We start from the raw sequence: 20,368 nt of genomic DNA on the forward strand, positions 1-20,368 counted from the left end.
GGTTCATTGTTGCTGCCGGGCGGGCGGCGAGGGGCGCGAGAGACGAGAGGTCTAGTTGAGAGCGGTAGGCAGGTCAGGAGCTGGAGTGTGACCCCAGGTTGGTTGGTCGGCATATCCCAGGAAGGTTGGTTGGTCTGCCCATGTTGTAGAGGCGGCGTAACAGAGACACTCACAGCTCACACGGGGAGGCAGCACCTGCCTAGTGGTGGCGGTGGTGGTGAGTGATCAGTTGAGGGGCGACTGCAGGGATGGGTGGCGAGGGTGAGGTTTGTCCAGTGTTGCTGCTGGGGGAGTGAAGAGGTTGTAGCGAGCGAGTGGGTAGGCAGGCCGGCTCACCCGTCCGTCACCGATGCCGTCTCCGTGGAAGATGGAGGGGGGGCGGGGGTCCCTCTCCGGTTTGGCTCCGTAAGTGGTGGCCACGTGACCAGGAGCCTTGGTTGGCGTTGGGTGGGATCCCCGAGGGAGGTTGCTCGCTTGGTGTTGGTTGTAGAGGCGTAACAAAGAGCCACTCGCAGGTCACAGGGAAGGCTGCTGAGGCAGCGCCTGGTGGTGGTGGTGGTGGTACTAGAGGTGGTGGTACTGGAGGAGGTGGTGGTGGTAGAGGTGGTGGTGGTGGAGGTGGTAGAGGTGGTGGTGATGGTAGAGGTGGTACTAGTGGTGGTGGTAGAGGTGGTACTAGTGGTGGTGGTAGAGGTGGTACTAGAGGTGGTGGTGATGGTAGAGGTGGTACTAGAGGTGGTGCTGGTGCTGGTGGTGGTGATGGTAGAGGTGGTGGTGCTAGTGGTGGTGGTGAGTGACTGCACGAGAGCATGCACAGCCAAACGCCCCTCCCTCTCGGGGCCGAAGTCTCTTGGTCAAGGTGGTGGTCAGGGTGGTGGTGGTGGTCATGGTGAGGGGTGGTCAGGGTGGTGGTGGTCGGGGTGGTTGGAGGGCTCCTGATTCATCAAGGTTGGCTTGGCTGCGTACGACACAAGAAGAAGTTTGACACCCGTACTAGAGGTGGTGGTGGTCGCTAGTCGTGCCGAGTGGCGAAGAGGGTGGGGAGGGGGGGAAGGGTTGGGGGGAGGAGGTGGTCCGGCCCGTGGGAGTCTTTACCGAGTGCTATGAGTGTTGGTGGTCGGTAAAAGTTGTGGTAGTGCCTGCGTGGCGGTACACGGTACAAGGGGTGAGACGGTGGTGGTGGTGGAGGTGGGAGGTGGAGGTGGTGGTGGAGGAACAGGAGGAGGAGGTGCAGCTCTTGAGTTTGATCTGCTCACGATGGATATCCTTCCAAGCGAGGCCCAATTGATCGGCTGGGTGAATGTCACCGTCCCTGTCAATCCCGTGTGTGTCCGTCTGTGCTTGTGTCCGTGTGTGTCCGTGCCTGCGAGTGTGCCGTGCGTCTGTCCGTAACCCCTGGCATGAGCTGTGGAAGTGGTGGACCCCCCTATGATGTGGTTGGATGGCTTGTGACTGAAAGTGGAAGTGTTAATGTTTGCGATGCATTTGTACACTGCAGGTTACACCCCCCCCCATCCCTTCCCCCCCCCCAACACACGAAGGCAGACGCAACAAAACTGAGCAGGAGTGCAAACGGCAACAGGCAAAGAGAGGCAGGGAGAGGCAGGGAATATCAAATCAATGCTGCCACCACAGCTTTTGTAGTCACCTCCCCCTCCCGTCAAGCAGAGTTGCGTTGCCCCCCTCCCCGTCCCTCCCCCACAGAACAACCAGCCCCCCCCCCTCTCTCCTTCGGGGATTTTTGGTCAAAGTAGCGTGAGGGGTGTGCTGGGGGAGAGGCAGAGGTTGTGAGTTTGTGGTGTCAGGCAGGTGGGGAGGGGTGTTGGTGGTGGGAGGTGGTGTATAGACAACAAACATCGGTCTGGTGTCAGGTTTTTCAGTGTCACCGTTGACGAAAACAACTTAAATGCCAACAACAATGCCAACAACAATGCCAACAACAATGCCAACAACCCTCCACGATGGTTGGGTGGTTGTGGTGGTGTACAACAAACATCGGTCTGGTGTCAGGTTTTTCAGTGTCACCGTTGACGAAAACAACTTGAATGCCAACAACAATGCCAACAACAATGCCAACAACAATGCCAACAACAATGCCAACAACAATGCCAACAACAATGCCAACAACAATGCCAACAACAATGCCAACAACAATGCCAACAACAATGCCAACAACAATGCCAACAACAATGCCAACAACCCTCCACGATGGTTGGGTGGTGGTGGTGTATAGACAACAGTAGGACGATCGATCGAGTGTCGGGTTTCATTGTCACCGTTCACAACTCGCAACAACAACGCCAACAACGACACGAGATGGACTTACCGACCACCGTGGTGGGAGAGGTGGTGTCTAGCCAACAATAACAACAACGCCAACAACGGGACGCACATGGGTTCTACCGACAAATCGGCGGTCAAGGGTCAGGTTTCGGTGTCGCTACACAACAACTCCGACAGCTCCCAACGACAGAGATGGGGTTCTACCCACCGCCATGCTCGAGTGGTGGTAGAGGTGGTGGGTACATGGCCAACGATCGGCGTTCAGGGGCCAGGTTTCAGTTTCACCGTTCACAACAGCAAAGCTAACAACGGGAACAACCACAACAGAGATTGGGCCACCCACCGCTGCCGTGGACGAGTGGTGGTGGTTGTGACGGTGGTGGTGGTGGTGGTGGTGCTGTAGCCGAAGCCTCGTGGCTGGAGGTTCACGGGGGGGGGGGGGCGTGAGGGGGGGGCGGTCGGCCTTGAGGCTGACAAAAATGGCAGGTGGGGAGGTGGTGGACGTTAGTGCGGGTTTCTGTACCGACAGCGCGCGTGGGGTGGTGGTGGGCGGGCGCTCTAAAAGGTAGAGCAGTCGCTCAACCCACGGCACCTGCAGGGTCTGTCCCGTGACCTCCAGCAGCACCTAGCCTGGCACAGCAGTCAACCCACGGCACCTGCAGGGTCTGTCCCGTGACCGCCTCATGTACCTAGCCTGGCACCACAGTCAACCCACGGCACCTGCAGGGTCTGTCCCGTGACCTTCAGCTGCACCTAGCCTGGCACAGCAGTCAACCCACGGCACCTGCAGGGTCTGTCCCGTGACCTCCTCATGCACCTAGCCTGGCACAGCAGTCAACCCACGGCACCTGCAGGGTCTGTCCCGTGACCTCCAGCTGCACCTAGCCTGGCACAGCAGTCAACCCACGGCACCTGCATGGTCTGTCCCGTGACATCCTCCTGCACCTAGCCTGGCACAGCAGTCAACCCACGGCACCTGCAGGGTCTGTCCCGTGACCTCCAGCAGCGAGCGAGCCTTCGACGCTTCACGTGATGGCCTCCAACGAGAGCCTGGCCTGGCACAGACGCTGTGGTGACGTCACCGCAACTTTAGTGGAGGATGTCAGCGCCAATGCCACCTCCACCTGTGGGTGCTTTTACCCCGTGGTGGTGGTGGTGGTGGTGGTGGATGACAACAGCAGCGTCAAGACCGCCCACACCACCACCACCACACACAGTAGCAGCGGTGAGACGCGCAGCTTAAACAAAATGCAGGAGAGCGCCGGGTGGGGGGGGGGGAGGTATCATCGGCTTCCCCCGGTGTGGGAGCGGTGGAGCCGTGGGTGGTGGAGCACCAAGGGTGGAGCGGTTGACCGCTCCGCGGCGGCGGTGGTGGTGGTGGGTGGGGTGGGTGGAGGAGTGGCCACGGTTGTGGTTTTATTTTCGGTGCCACAGTCGCCCCCCCCCCACCCCCTCCCACGGAGGAGAGTGCTTCACTTTTGTCTGCCGTGTCCTCTTGTCGCACCGACTACAGCGCTGGTGACCATAGCGGCTACGGTAAACCAAGTGGTAAGTGAACCAGAGTTTCTCCTACTCACTACTGCCTTCTGTGGTGCCGGTGTGTTGCGGAGAGGCGCGGTGGTGTTACGTTGGGGGAGGGGGGGGGGGGTGGCTACTTTGGTTCCTATTTGGCTTCCTAGTTGGGTAGCGATGTCCGGGAGTTCACTGCAGTGAGGGGTGGCGGGTGGGGTGGTGCAACGGTGGTGAACTCCTGCCTCTAATCTCCAGCCGTTGAGGCAGCGGCAGCAGCAGCGCCTGGGATTGGTGGATCGCCGCAGAGGTGTTGGGAGAATCCCTCCAACCCCCTGGCTGCTTTGAGGAGTAAGCCGTAATGTGTGGACTGATCTCTGTCTGTTAAACACGCCCTCTAACTCGTGGGTGGGTGTCGCAAGGAGCCGTAGCCCCAGGCTTCTGCCAGGTGAGGGCGGTACAGCACAGTGTGGACTAATCTCCCATCTGTTCCAGCTCCTTAATTCCGGTGGGTTGGGTGAGCCGTCGAGGAGTAAGCCCCCAAGGTGTCTGCCAGCAGAGTGCACGTGGAGTGGTACCCGCCTGTTCATTCTGTGCGATGTCTCGACATCTGCAGAGCACCATTGGAACCTCATTTGCCAGTAAAAAAATATGATAATTGGTTTTTTACCCTTCTATCTGGCAACAAAACTGACACCTTTTTACGAGGAGTCATGTTTGCATAGACCGCAATACCTGCAGTCATAATACAAACAAAAGAACATAACTCTGATAATGTATGCACTGTCCTTGAAGTTGATTGGTCCACACCTGTGACAGCTTTCCTTAGAGCCTAGTCTCACACAGTGTTGGACCAGATGACTAGGCTCTAAGAAAAGCTGTCTCGAGTGTGGACCAATCAACTTCAAGGACCGTGCACATACATTATCAGAGTTGTGTTTTTTGTTTGCATTTTGATTGCAGGTATTGTGGTCTATGCAAACATGACTCCTCGTAAAAAAGGTGTCAGTTTTGTTGCCAGATAGAAGGGTAAAAAACCAATTATCATCAGCAGAGCAGTCGGTATCACCGGCTCTATAACACCGCAGCCGCACCACGAAAGGAACAATCTTGATTTGAAGCTTTCGTGACTGCAGGAATCCATACTCATTGGTTCGTTCGGTAAAGTCACGTGGTTGGGCACAAAATAAAAACAAATCACGACGTTTTGATTGCAATACAAGCAAATCGTCATCGGGTGGGAACACCACAACAAGAATAAGTATAACCCGTAAAGGCAAAGTTTTTCACTATAAATCCTTTGTATGCGTGGCGGCTAGAGTCCTCTCGTCCTTTGGCTTGAGATGGCTGCCACCTATGGGTCAGATGATTGCATTGCACCATTAAGCAATTGGTAATTAAATATAATATTTTTGTCCTATAAAGTGTAAAATTTTGGAAAAAAAATTTCACGAACATTAATCGTCACGCACACCGAGTCTGTGTGGAAAATGTCAGCTCGATTGGATCACGGGAAGTGGGTTAAAAAACGACCGAAAGATTTGCACGGTCCTAAGCAAGCAAGCGAACTTAATATAAAGGATTTTAAAAAACATTTTTTTCAGAGAATTTTTTTATTCTTGCTGTGTTTTTCCCACCTGATAATTGCTTGTGTTGCAATCGAAACGTCGTGATTTTATTTCTAACTACGCAACTTTAGCCGAAAGAACCAAAGAGAACAAAAGGAACGGCGAGATGGAGTGTTGTCATTTTTGTTCTCGCCCAGTGTGGTGTATGCCAGTCGGTACTGCGGTGCTGGTGGGGAATGCTCTGGAGGGGGGTAGTAGGTGGAGGGAAGGACTGTCTACAATTACTTTGTGTGCACTCATTCTTTGTTGGTTGCGGGGGGGGGGGTGGAGGTGTCTGACTTGGTGAGTAATTGACACGGGGGGGGCGCTGATAATAGGCGATAGATGTGGGATCTCCACCCTCAAGCCAGCGAAAAATCGTGCTCTCCCACTGCAGAGTGTAGAGTTGCTACAGCGACGAGTTTAACGCGTGTTCTGCGTGGGAGATTTTACATCACTTTGGTGTACAGCTTCTGAACAGAATTCAGACTCAAGCTCCCAGTGTAGAATTCACGATCTCCAGCTCCTGTACAGAGTTCACAGACTCCAGCTTCCTGTACAGAGATCACAGACTCCAGCTCCTGTACAGAGATCACAGATTCAAGCTCCACCAAGTCTCCGTTGTACTGCATCATTACGAGCGGACGGGGTGATGCATGGGGTTGGCATTGGCCACCCGATGGATGGGCGCACAACACAAACCCCCACACTGAGACATCCTTTACCAGTGGCAAAATATAGTGATAGGTTTTTACCCTTTCAACTGGAACAAAAACTGACACCTTTATACAAGGGATCATGCTTGCAATAACCACAACACAAGCAGTCAAAATGCACACAAAAATAATCAACTGGTAATGATATGCACTGTCCTTGAAGTTGATTGGTCCACACCTGAGAGCTTTTCTTGGAGCCTAGTCTCCATTGGTGTTAGACCAGATGACGCCAAAAGGCGTACAACTCAAAAGACAGCACACTATCAGAGTATTGAGAGCTCAGTAAGCATTTACACTATGACCTTTACCAGTGGCAAAATGTAGTAATAGGTTGAAACCCTTTCAACTGGTACAAAAACTGACACGTAAAGGAAGTCTCATAGTGTAAATGCTTAACCCCGAGCTCTCAATACTCTGATAGTGCACTTTTTTTGAGTTGTACGCCTTTTGGCGTCATCTGGTCTAACACCAATGGAGACAACGCTCTAAGAAAAGCTGTCTCAGGTGTGGACCATTCCACTTCAAGGACAGTGCATATCATCAGAGTTTCTTTTTGTTTGCATTTTGACTGCTTGTGTTGTGGTTATTGCAAACATTATCCCTTGTATAAAGGTGTCAGTTTTTGTACCAGTTGAAAGGGTAAAAACCTATTGCTACAACACAAAACCCCCTTGCGGTTAGCCGAGGTGTCGCGACACTCCCCCAGTTAGTGGTGGAGTGCGTTCAGGCGACGCCGGGTTAGGAGGGACTGCTCATTGTGGTGGTGGTGGTGGTATTGGTGGTGCTGGTTTCCCCCCTCCCTGTGTGGGTGGATGGGTGGTGGTGGTGGTATCACGTCAGCCTTCACGCAGACCGCTACGGTACAAAAAGAGTAAGTCGTGACCCAACGTCATCTTAGCCCTGGCGACCGAAGATGGACTGACCGGTTCTTTCTCGGTCTCCCAAGAGCTCAAACTCGCCGTGGCTGAGAGATGTTAGCTACCTCGCTTGGTATACAGGAGGTCGTAGGTTTGACCCCAGACCCTGACACCACAGTGGTTCAGAGATGTTAGCTACCTCGCTGGGTATACAGGAGGTTGTAGGTTTGACCCCAGACCCTGACACCACAGTGGCTCTTGAGATGTTAGCTACCTCGCTTGGTATACAGGAGGTCGTAGGTTTGACCCCAGACCCTGACACCACAGTGGCTCTGAGATGTTAGCGACCTCGCCTGGTATACAGGAGGTCGTGGGTTAGATCCCGACTCTGACACCTGCTGTATATTTGGAGTTTGTGCATCTCAATCTCCTTTTGGTTGCATGGATTTTTTTTCCCCCTTCAAATTTAGAATTAACATCTCAACGCTTTAAGAGTATTTGGTTGCTATAAATGTGCACATGATGAGCCTGTTCTTTGAGATGTAATTTGACAGCCAGTTTGCTTCTGAAAGAGCTGTGTAGCTCAGTCGACCATGCCACATTTTAAAATGAAAACCGTTTAGTTTTAAGTTTAATAGTGACCAGTTACAACGGACGCTGCACTGCAAGTCCAAGGCAAGTCGCCCTCCAACAACAGCGGAGGGCAGAGGAGCGACGCTCACAAAGAGCGGAGCGCCGGGCGGATAAAACACAATGAGTTGGGATAGTTGCCGGGTGGTGCATCTGTCGGTCAACCCATGGCACCTGGGTTTGTCCTGTGACCACCGCCTCCTGCACCTAGCCTGGCACAGCAGTCAAACCCATGGCACCTCTGCAGGGTCTGTTCCATCGCCTGCCAGCGGCTAGCCTTCGACACTTCACGCGATAAACTCGGAGTGCACCCAGCTTGGCACGGACGCCGTAGTGACGTCCACGGTTGGCCACGTACGATGTGAAAGAAGTCCATCGTACACACGCACGTGTAGAGTGCTGAACGGCGGCTGCTGTAATGGATTCGTGCAGACGTCAGCCAATCGAAAACAGCGGGGGGGGGGGGGGGCGTTTAAACCTCTGAATCGATGCTCTTCCGATGTGTATGCGTCCGTGATAAACTTCAAGCGGAATCGATTCGCCGTCTTGTGGTTCGATTGACGACATCTGGGCAGAGACGTCCCCCTTTGCAGCCAAAGGCAACACCTACTTTGCATTTTTGGGCAGGTCCACTGATGGGTTTTTCTTTCTTGTCCGGTAGATGGGAGATGTTAACTACCTCGCCTGGTATGCAGGAGGTCGTGGGCTCAATCCCTGGCTCCAACAATGCCTTGCGTGTCTCATCGTCATCATCACGCTGGCTAAGAGATGTTAGCCACCTCGCCTGGTATGCAGGAGGTCGTGGGTTTGATCTCGACCCTGACGATACCTTGCGTGTCTCATCGTCATCATCACGCTGGCTAAGAGATGTTAGCCACCTCGCCTGGTATGCAGGAGGTCGTGGGTTTGATCTCGACCCTGACGATACCTTGCGTGTCTCATCGTCATCATCACGCTGGCTAAGAGATGTTAGCCACCTCGCCTGGTATGCAGGAGGTCGTGGGTTTGATCTCGACCCTGATGATACCTTGCGTGTCTCATCGTCATCACGCTGGCTAGGAGATGTTAGCCACCTCGCCTGGTATACAGGAGGTCGTGGGCTCGATCCCGATCCTGACGACACCTGTATATTTTGAGATTGCGTCTCTTTCCCTGTGAGATGGGTCACTAACGTGGATTTTATCTCCGGATCTTCCCGATTTTTTTTCCCCTCCATGTTTGGAATCGACATCTCCCACACGTTCAGGAGTTTTTGGCTGCTGCTATCAATTTCCACGCGGCGGTGGCGTTGATGATGATGGTGATGATGAGCCACCACTTGGGCTGAGCTATCGGTTGGTGCCTTACACCCGGTAAAAAATAAACAAAGGTTTTAGTTTTCTATCATTTAGGGGACACTCCCCGGATTACGGTGAGATCCGCATGGGTGGCTACGGTGCGAAAGAAGCTCTACAGATTGACACTGGTTTATTGCCCTAAGCTGGTTCACCTTAAATTGGTGGGGAGGGAGAGGAGGTGGGGGAGGGGGGTGGTCGAAAGTCTGGTCGGGGAGAGGCAGGAGTGGGGGTGGTGACTGCCCTGGGCCCCACGCTTTGGGGGGCAGCGGTTGCGCCGCCGTTCTTCTGCTGCTGGGTGGTTGTTGGTTGTTGGCGGTTGTTGTGGTTGTTGCGGTGGTTGTGGACAGATTTCTCATCGCTCCACCCCTCCCCCCCACTCACCCACAGACCAGGATAACGCAGACAACAACACCATCTTCGTCCAGGGCATGGGCGACGAGGTCACCGTGGAGCAGGTGGCGGAGTTCTTCAAGCAGATCGGCATCATCAAGGTGAGATGGAGGGGGAGGAGGAAGGGGGAGCTGCGTGGGAGGTGGGAGTGGGTAGAGGAGGTGGGAGTGGGTAGAGGAGGTGGGAGTGGGTAGAGGAGGTGGGAGTGGGTAGAGGAGGTGGGAGTGGGTGGAGGAGGTGGGAGTGGGTGGAGGAGGTGGGAGTGGGTGGAGGAGGTGGGAGTGGGTGGAGGAGGTGGGAGTGGGTGGAGGAGGTGGGAGTGGGTGGAGGAGGTGGGAGTGGGTGGAGGAGGTGGGAGTGGGTGGAGGAGGTGGGAGTGGGTGGAGGAGGTGGGAGTGGGTGGAGGAGGTGGGAGTGGGTGGAGGAGGTGGGAGTGGGTGGAGGAGGTGGGAGTGGGTGGAGGAGGTGGGAGTGGGTGGAGGAGGTGGGAGTGGGTGGAGGAGGTGGGAGTGGGTGGGAGGGGGGGGGTGGGAGGGGGGGGGAGGGGGTGGGTGGGGGTGGGTGGGAGGAGGAGGAGGTGGGAGGGAGGAGGTGGAGTCCGTGGCTCTGTAGATCTGTGGGTCTCTTGAGTCTCAAGTCTGTGGGTGAATCTCTAGTCAAGGTCTCGGTGTGTGTCTGTGGTCAAGGTCTGTGTGTGTGTGTGTGCAGTCAAGGTCTGTGTGTGTGTGCAGTCAAGGTCTGTGTGTGTGTAGTCAAGGTCTCTCTGTGTGTGTGTGTGTGACAGATCAACAAGCGCACGGGTAGCCCCATGATCAACATCTACACGGACCGTGAGACCGGCAAGCCCAAGGGGGAGGCCACCGTCTCCTTTGACGACCCCCCCTCCGCCAAGGCCGCCATCGACTGGTTCGACGGTGAGATGAACGCACACACACACGTACAGGCACGCGTGTGTGTTGTGTGTGTGTGCGGGCACGTGCGTGTGTGTGTGTGTGTGCGGGCACGTGTGTGTGTGCGGGCACGTGTGTGTGTGCGTGTGCAGGCACGTGTGTGTGTGTTGTGTGTGTGTTGTGTGTGTGTGCAGGCACGTGTGTGTGTGTTGTGTGTGTGTGCAGGCGCGTGTGTGTGCGGCGCGTGTGTGTGTTGTGTGTGTGTGCAGGCGTGTGTGTGTGTGCAGGCGCGTGTGTGTGTGTGTGCAGGCGCGTGTGTGTGTGCAGGCGCGTGTGTGTTGTGTGTGTGTGCGGGCGCGTGTGTGGTGTGTGTGTGTGTGTGCGGGCACGTGTGTGTGTGTGTGTGTGCGGGCACGTGTGTGTGTGTAGGCGCGTGTGTGTGTGTTGTGTGTGTGTTGTGTGTGTGCAGGCGCGTGTGTGTGTGTGCAGGCGCGTGTGTGTGTGTGTGTTGTGTGTGTGTGCAGGCGCGTGTGTATGCAGGCGCGTGTGTGTGTGTTGTGTGTGTGTGCAGGCGCGTGTGTGTGTGTTGTGTGTGTGTGCAGGCGCGTGTGTGTGTGCAGGCGCGTGTGTGTGCAGGCGCGTGTGTGTTGTGTGTGTGTGCAGGCGCGTGTGTGTTGTGTGTGTGTGTGTGCAGGCGCGTGTGTGTGTGTTGTGTGCGTGTGTGTGTGTGTGTGTGCGTGTGTGTTGTGTGTGTGCGTGCGCGTGTGTGTTGTGTGTGTGTGTGCGTGCGCGTGTGTGTTGTGTGTGTGTGTGCGTGCGCGTGTGTGTTGTGTGTGTGTGTGCGTGCGCGTGTGTGTTGTGTGTGTGTGTGCGTGCGCGTGTGTGTTGTGTGTGTGTGCGTGCGCGTGTGTGTTGTGTGTGTGTGTGTGCAGGCGCGTGTGTGTTGTGTGTGTGTGTGTGCAGGCGCGTGTGTGTTGTGTGTGTGTGTGTGTGCAGGCGCGTGTGTGTTGTGTGTGTGTGTGTGCAGGCGCGTGTGTGTTGTGTGTGTGTGTGCAGGCGCGTGTGTGTTGTGTGTGTGTGTGTGCAGGCGCGTGTGTGTGTGTTGTGTGTGTGTGTGTGTAGGCGCGTGTGTGTGTTGTGTGCTAGAGTAGGGGCACAGGTGGTGCATCAGCCGGTCATCTCGGTCAACCTATGGCACCTGGGTCTGTCCCGTGACCTGCCAGCGGGCGTTTGACACTTCACGTGGCTTTAACGTGCACATAGCCTGGCACAAGCGCCGTGGTGTAGTCACCGCCACTTCGTGGTGAATGCCAGTGTGCAGGCGCGTGTGTGCAGGCGCGTGTGTGCAGGCGCGTGTGTGCAGGCGTGTGTACAGGCGTGGTGGTGATTGTGATGGTGATTGTGATGGTGATTGTGATGGTGATTGTGATGGTGATTGTGATGGTGATTGTGATGGTGCAGGCAAGGAGTTCAACGGAGGCAAGATCAAGGTGTCGTTTGCCACTCGCCGCTCCGACTTTGGCTCCAACTGGCGCGGTAGAGGTGAGTCGGCCATTGTGAAACAACACCAACAAGATTTTTGCCGGATAAACGCAGATTCTGAGTTGATTGAGAGGTGAGGGGTGTGAGGTAAGGGAGGGGGTGGAGGGGTTGGGTGATGGTGAAGGGTGGTGGTGGTGGTGAGGGTGGTGGTGGCGAGGGGGTTGGTGGTGGTGGTGAGGGCGGTGGTGGTGGTGGTGTGAGGGTGGTTGTGGTGAGGGTGGTGGTGGTGAGGGCGGTGGTGGTGGTGGTGAGGGCGGTGGTGGTGGTGGTTAGGGCGGTAGTGGTGGTGGTTAGGGCGGTAGTGGTGGTGGTGAGGGCGGTGGTGGTTGTGGTGAGGGTGGTGGTTGTGGTGGTGGTGGTGGTGGTGAGGGCGGCGGTGGTGGTGGTGGTGAGGGCGGCGGTTGTGGTGGTGGTGAGGGCGGTGGTTGTGGTGATGGTGAGGGCGGTGGTGGTTGTGGTGAGGGCGGTGGTGGTGGTGGTGGTGGTGAGGACGGTGGTGGTGGTGGTGAGGACGGTGGTGGTGGTGGTGAGGGCGGTGGTGGTGGTGGTGAGGGCGGTGGTGGTGGTGGTGAGGGCGGTGGTGGTGGTGGTGAGGGCGGTGGTGGCGGCGGCGGCGGTGGTGGTGGTTGGGGCGGTGGTGGTTGTGGCGGTGGTTGTGGTGGTGGTGAGGGCGGTGGTGAGTGTGAGTGGTTTTGTGTGGCGCCGTCTCCCCAGGTCGCGGGGGTGGGGACCGTGGGGGTGGGGACCGAGGGGGGGGTGGAGGTTTCGGGGGCCGTGGAGGAGGGGGAGGGGGACCCGGAGGCCCCAACGGGGGTCAGAGAGCTGGAGACTGGGACTGCCCCAACCCGTGAGTAACCGCGGCAACCACAACCACACGGCAACACGACCACCACACGGCAACCACAACCACACGGCAACCGCAGCAACCACAACCACACGGCAACCGCAGCAACACGGCAACGCACCCACACGGCAACGCGGCCACACGGCAACCACATGGCAACCACAACCACACGGCAACCGCAGCAACACGGCAACGCACCCACACGGCAACGCGGCCACACGGCAACGCGGCCACACGGCAACCACACGGCAACCACAACCACACGGCAACCGCAGCAACCACAACCACACGGCAACCGCAGCAACACGGCAACGCACCCACACGGCAACGCGGCCACACGGCAACCACACGGGAGACTGGGAGACTCTGGGTGCAGGCTGTGTGTGTTTGGGGGTTCCCTTCCTGGGACTCTAGGGTTGATGACCCCCCCCCCCCTCTCTCGCCTGCTGCTGCTCCTGCTGCTGCTCCTGCTGCTGCTGCACCCCCCTCTCTCTCTCCTGCTGCTGCTGCACCCCCCTCTCTCTCTCCTGCTGCTGCTGCTCCTGCTGCTGCTGCTGCTGCTGCTGCACCCCCCTCTCTCTCTCCTGCTGCTGCTGCTGCTGCTGCAGGTCGTGTGGCAACCAGAACTTTGCGTGGAGGAACGAGTGCAACAAGTGCAAGGCTCCTCGTCCAGACGGGGGAAGCTCCCCGGGCGGAGGTACCAACAACTACTACAACGACAGACAGACACGCGTGTGTGTGGGAGACACGCGTGTGTGTGGGAGACACGCGTGTGTGTGCGCGTGTGACACGTGTGTGCGCGCGTGTGACACGTGTGTGTGGGATAGTGTAGCGGTTAGCGCTATGCTGCGCGACGAATCTGGCGACACGAGTTCGATTCCCGCTCACGGCAAACACCAGTGACGATTATCTGAACCGGTCCTGGGCCTCCCCTAGGTCGACTCGGCCTCAAATGAGTACCTGGTGTAGCGGTGTGTAGTAAACATCGCTAGCACTGGGGAGACAAAAGGCAGCCGGCCGTGGTGCTGGCCACCCACCCCCTCATGTGCCACAGTGTCGGCCTTCATAGGTGCTCGCTAACAGCACTTGCCCCTACAGTCTGTTAAGGCTACACGGGGGATCTTTGTCTTTGCGCCTATAGTGCCACGGGGGTGCCGTGTGTTTGTGTGGAGTGGCGGCACAGCGGTTAGCAGCAGAGCGGGGGGGGGGGGGGACCCGGGTTTGATTCCTGCTCGTGACACCGATGATTGCGATTATCTGAACTGGTCGACTTCGCCCTCGGATTAGTTACCTAGCGCGGCGGGTAACCCCGGCGCTGTGCGTCACCTGGCGCTGTGCGTCACCTGGCGCTGTGTGTCACCTGGCGCTGTGTGTCACCTGGCGCTGTGTGTCACCTGGCGCTGTGCGTCACCTGGCGCTGTGCGTCACCTGGCGCTGTGCGTCACCTGGCGCTGTGCGTGACCTGGCGCTGTGTGTCACCTGGCGCTGTGCGTCACCTGGCGCTGTGCGTCACCTGGCGCTGTGCGTGACCTGGCGCTGTGTGTCACCTGGCGCTGTGCGTCACCTGGCGCTGTGCGTCACCTGGCGCTGTGCGTCACCTGGCGCTGTGCGTCACCTGGCGCTGTGCGTCACCTGGCGCTGTGCGTCACCTGGCGCTGTGCGTCACCTGGCGCTGTGCGTCACCTGGCGCTGTGTGTGTAACCCCGGCGCGAGGTCCGTGCGAGCCGTCGGTGTTCTCTGGAGGTCTCCGTGCGGTCACGGCCGCGTGTCCCCCGCTGACTGTGCGCGTTTCTGTGTGCAGGAGACGGATTCCGGGGGGGCCGTGGCGGTGGCTTTAGAGGCCGGGGGGGGGGCATGGACCGGGGGGGCCGGGGGGGGTGGCGACCGTGGGGGGTTCAGGGGGGGCCGCGGAGGCTGGATGGGCGGTGGGGGCCCTGGCAAGATGGACGGCCGGTGAGTGAGGACCCTCCCCTTGCCCACATTGCGTGTTGCACACGTACACACACGTACGTACATACGCGCGCACACACGTACGCGCACACACGTACACACACGTACACACACACGTACGTACACGCACACACACGTACGTACACGCACACACACGCACACACACGTACACACACGCATACACACGTACACGCGTACACGCACACACGCACACACGCGCACACACACGTACGCACACACACGTACGTACACGCACACACACGCACGCACGTACACACACGCACACGCACGTACGTACACACACACACGCACACACACGCATACACACGTACACACACGTACACACACGTACACACACGTACGTACACACCTACACACACGTACACACACGTACACACACGTATGTACACGCACACACACGCACACACACGCATACACACGTACACACACACTGCATTGCATGGTGGTTGTGGTGGTGGTGGTTGTGGTGGTGGTGCTGAACCTGGAGTGAGCCACTAAGAAGAAGTATGGGGTCTTAACCTTCAGCGCCACCAAAGCTAAGCGACCTGTCTGGGTGTTTTGTGCCACCACAACCACTCCACCCCCTCGGCTCCTCACTGGTGATGGGGAGTAGTTGTGGAGAGTTGCCATACCTGGCCCGTGTGCTTATGGCCAGCTCCAGTTTGACAGCAAGAGGTCTCACTCCGAATCAGTCAGGTGGCCATTATCTTTTCATCGGTTGCGCAACGCTGTGTGGAAGCTACCCTTGGTCTGTCGCTCTGCATGAAGCTTCGGGTCTTCTCGGCCACAGTCATGCCCTCCCTTCTCTCTGCTTATGAAACGTGGACCCCTCTAATGGAACATCTGTGCCGGTGAGAAACATTGAGGCTGGCCTGCCCACGGATCCACCCTGGGTTTAACCAGCAGGCTGGATTGTGTGAGGAGTTTACAAAATTCTTGAAAGATCTGGACACATTCCCATCGGTGAGCTCCTCCGGCAGGCGAGGCTGCGTTGGCTGGGTCATGTAGCCCGCATGCCTAGCCACTGCATACCCAAGCAGCTTGTTTTTCCGCACAGAGGAGACTAAATGGACACGACATGGGCTGGGGGGGAGATGGAGTGATGTGGAACGGGAGAATGTGGAGCTGAGTGGACTTGCCGATGACCGGTACCAGCGGTGTCAGGTTCGACCTCTGTGGAGGAGGCTCGCGAAGGATGCTGCTGCTACTGGGCAGTCGGAGGCAGTCGCCCTCCAGCAACAACGGAGGGCAGAGGAGCGACGCTCACAACAACGAGTGGCGTGCCGGGCGGCTAAAATGCAGCAAGCTGGCACAGTGGGGGAGTGGGGGGGTACAGGTGGTGGTGCATCTCCCGGTCATCTCAGTCAGCCGACCCATCGCACCTGCTGGGTCTGTCCCGTGACCTGTCAGCAGCAAGTCTTCGACACCTCACGTGGCCTCAAAGTGCACCTGGCCTGGCACAGGCGCCCTGGTGATGTCACCGTCACTTAGTGGTGAATGGCGGGTGTTATTGGTGGTGGTGATTGTGGTGTTTGATGGCGGTTGTTGTGGTTGTTGTGTCTGTTACCTCCTGCAGAAGTGACTACCGCCACGAGCATCGCGACCGCCCCTACTAGGAGCCCCTGGGTGGGAGTCTGGAATCCAAAATCCCGGGAGTCAAGAAAACCCGGGACCCTGTGAGTCCAGAATCCCGCGAGTCCAGAATCCCGGGACCCTGAATCCAGAATCCAGGGACCCTGTGAGTCCAGAATCCCGCGAGTCCAGAATCCCGGGACCCTGAATCCCGGAACCCTGGGAATCCAGAATCCCGGGAGTCCAGAATCCCGGGACCCTGTGAGTCCAGAATCCCGGGACCCTGTGAGTCCAGAATCCTGGGACCCTGTGAGTCCAGAATCCTGGGACCCTGTGAGTCCAGAATCCTGGGACCCTGTGAGTCCAGAATCCTGGGATCCTGAATCCAGAATCCCGGGAGTCCAAAATCCAGAATCCCGGGACCCTGTGAGTCCAGAATCCTGGGACCCTGTGAGTCCAGAATCCCGGGACCCTGTGAGTCCAGAATCCTGGGATCCTGAATCCAGAATCCTGGGACCCTGTGAGTCCAGAATCCTGGGATCCTGAATCCAGAATCCCGGGACCCTGTGAATCCAGAATCCCGGGACCCTGTGAATCCAGAATCCCGGGACCCTGTGAGTCCAGAATCCTGGGACCCTGTGAGTCCAGAATCCTGGGATCCTGAATCCAGAATCCCGGGACCCTGTGAGTCCAGAATCCCGGGACCCTGTGAGTCCAGAATCCTGGGACCCTGTGAGTCCAGAATCCTGGGATCCTGAATCCAGAATCCCGGGACCCTGTGAATCCAGAATCCCGGGACCCTGTGAGTCCAGAATCCTGGGACCCTGTGAGTCCAGAATCCTGGGATCCTGAATCCAGAATCCTGGGACCCTGTGAGTCCAGAATCCTGGGATCCTGAATCCAGAATCCCGGGACCCTGTGAATCCAGAATCCCGGGACCCTGTGAATCCAGAATCCCGGGACCCTGTGAGTCCAGAATCCTGGGACCCTGTGAGTCCAGAATCCCGGGACCCTGTGAGTCCAGAATCCTGGGACCCTGTGAGTCCAGAATCCCGGGACCCTGTGAGTCCAGAATCCTGGGATCCTGAATCCAGAATCCTGGGACCCTGTGAGTCCAGAATCCTGGGACCCTGTGAGTCCAGAATCCTGGGATCCTGAATCCAGAATCCTGGGACCCTGTGAGTCCAGAATCCTGGGATCCTGAATCCAGAATCCCGGGACCCTGTGAATCCAGAATCCCGGGACCCTGTGAATCCAGAATCCCGGGACCCTGTGAGTCCAGAATCCTGGGACCCTGTGAGTCCAGAATCCCGGGACCCTGTGAGTCCAGAATCCTGGGACCCTGTGAGTCCAGAATCCCGGGACCCTGTGAGTCCAGAATCCGGGACCCTGTGAGTCCAGAATCCCGGGATCCTGAATCCAGAATCCCGGGACCCTGTGAGTCCAGAATCCCGGGACCCTGTGAGTCCAGAATCCGGGACCCTGGGTGTCGTGCACTGCCCCCCGTGGTGCTGCACCCCCTTGTCCCACTCCGGATTCCGGAGGCAAGCGGCCGGGAAGTAGGGGGGGGGGAGGGTGGGGGGAGGGGACGCTAAGTGGGGGGGGGGTGGGGAGTTGTGTTGTTGACGAGGGTTGTCGAGCAGGCCGAGGCGGCTGTGGGGGTTGGGTAGCTGCCACCATCGTGAGTGGTGGTGGTTGAGGAGGTTGGTGGTGGTGGCTTGATCGTCATCGTGGTTGTGGGGTTTTTTTTACGTGGGTTGTTCCGTTCGTGTGACTGTCGCGGGGGGTAAGGGGCCCAGGTCTGTGAAAGGGGGTTGTGGAGATCAATAAAGGGTCGAGTTTTAAGTTACCGTGACCCCCACCTCGTGTCTCCTTCTGTGGCATCTACTCCCCCCCTTCTTCCATCTCAAAGACAAAGCTCCCCATGTAACCTTAACAGGCTGTTGGGGCAAGTGCTGTTAGCGATCGCCTCATGAAGGCCGACACACCGACTCAGACCTACACACAGACAAAGCTCCCCCGTGTAGCCTTAACAGGCTTGGGGCAAGTGCTGGCAGCGAGCAGTACCTATGAAGGCCGGCACGGCACACGAGGGGGGTGGGTGGCCAGCACCACGCCCGGCCGCCTTTGTCTCCCCAGTGGCGATGTGTACACCGCACCAGGTACTCGTTTTTTGGCTGAGTCGACCTAGGGGAGGCCCAGGGGGGGGGTGAGGGGAGTGGGTGGGGGAGGACAAGGCGAGGACGAGGTGAGGAGGTTGAGCGAGGTGGACCAACGGAGAGTTGAACTTGACAGACGAGTGAAGAGGGAGGAGCCGATGGTGGATGACTGGAGTCGGAGTCGCACTTGTGGGGGCCGGTGTCCCCCCTCCCCCCCCCCACTGCCACCATCACAACCACCATCACAACAACCACCATCACAACAACCACCATCACAACCACCACCATCACAACAACCACCACCATCACAACAGCCATCACAACCACCATCACAACAACCATCATCACAACAACCACCATCATCACAACAACCACCACCATCACAACAACCACCACCATCACAACAACCACCACCACAACAACCACCACCATCACAACAACCACCACCATCACAACAACCACCACCATCACAACAACCACCACCATCACAACAACCACCACCATCACAACAACCACCACCACCATCATAACAACCACCACCACCATCATAACAACCACCACCATCACAACAACCAAAACAACCACCATCACAACCACCACCACCATCACCACCACCATCACAACAACCACCACCATCAACAGCCATCACAACAACCACCACCATCACAACCACCACCACCACCATCACCACCACCATCACAACAACCACCACCATCACCACCACCATCACAACAACCACCACCATCACCACCACCATCACAACAACCACCACCATCACAACAGCCATCACAACAACCACCACCATCACAACAGCCATCACAACCACCATCACAACAACCACCACCATCACAACAGCCATCACAACCACCACCACAACCACCACACATCGACTTCTGTCTCCTTTTACGCAACCACCCTCTTGCCCATATTTGTTCCGGTCATTCTTAGTTACCACGATCATCACCGTAAACTTGTGGGGGGGGACGTCCGCCCCTTCCACTCCCTCCACCGGGTGATCGTCCCCCCCCGCACGCCGGCGCCCTCTCTGAGGGACGTGGCTACACGGGGTTACTCCACATGCCGCGTACACCACCACCACTCGTGCTCACGCGGCGGCGCGAACACACGCCCCTGCAGGCGATTCTATCAACGAGTGCTTGTGCTGCGGCTCTGCCCTCTAGCAGCACGTCCCCCCACTCAGCCACTCCACACACAAGTTCATGTATTAGGTGTAGCCCTGTGAGCCATTCGGCTCTTGAATCGGGTGCAACCGCAACAAACAAAAAAAGAAAAACATGAACAAAAAACATCTTAAAGTGACTATGTGACTAAGTGCAAACAGAAAAACCAAGAAAAGACAGCAAAATATTGCAGAAAAAGCACCGTACACCAACGCTGTGTGCAAACATCCCAGTGGGATGCAAGTCAAACAACAAACCACAGACACCGCACCGATGCTCTGTGCTAACGTCTGTTCACGGAGCAAACCCCGCACTACCCCGAGGGAATACTCTCCGAGCGGAGCCTCGCCGACTGCTACCAGTAAAAAAAAAAGCAAATCGGCATACTAACACAGAGACAATTTTAACCGAGAAGATGGATTCAGGCTTAGCAATCATTGGAAGGACGTAATAAACCATTTCGATACACATTAGGGTGAGTTGAATAATACATAGTGTTATATTAAAATGTATAAAGTATAGGGTGGTTTACAGCAATACAGTATATAATTTAATGTTGGGTTTATCTATGGCAGTATATAGTACTGTATATGCTAAGAGAATAAAGTTTAGATGGAAGTATATTATATACTTCTTACGACGTAGAATTGTAATTTATTATTTGTTGTTAGTAACTCAGCTTATTGTAGAGTATAGTAAGTATCAGTTTATATTTTAGTTTTTTATGTAGTTTTTACTTTGGTTTTCTACGTGGTTGTTTGGTAAATGCAGCTACATATCATTAACATTCCTTTCCTTTATTAACGTTGTTCCTTGCGCCCCCCCCGTGGTGCTGTTGATCCTGCATAATGCATGGGCATAATGGGACTTTGAAACCCCT

General features: G+C 56.6%; 1 protein-coding gene across 1 annotated transcript in view; it reads left to right on the forward strand.

Moving 5' to 3' along the window:
- LOC144953723 (RNA-binding protein FUS-like) overlaps positions 1–16,611 on the forward strand; it is a 32,982-nt gene extending 16,371 nt beyond the window's left edge. Inside the window, 8 exon segments of the mRNA XM_078884293.1 lie at positions 9,327–9,430; positions 10,114–10,243; positions 11,681–11,760; positions 12,466–12,608; positions 13,214–13,302; positions 14,407–14,473; positions 14,475–14,558; positions 16,153–16,611. Of these exon segments, the coding sequence (XP_078740419.1) occupies positions 9,327–9,430; positions 10,114–10,243; positions 11,681–11,760; positions 12,466–12,608; positions 13,214–13,302; positions 14,407–14,473; positions 14,475–14,558; positions 16,153–16,192 (737 nt within the window). The 3' untranslated portion in view covers positions 16,193–16,611.
- Positions 16,612–20,368: the final 3,757 nt, after the last annotated feature.

This window comes from Lampetra fluviatilis, chromosome 81 (genome assembly GCF_964198595.1).
Source record: "Lampetra fluviatilis chromosome 81, kcLamFluv1.1, whole genome shotgun sequence".
Lineage (NCBI taxonomy): Eukaryota > Metazoa > Chordata > Hyperoartia > Petromyzontiformes > Petromyzontidae > Lampetra > Lampetra fluviatilis.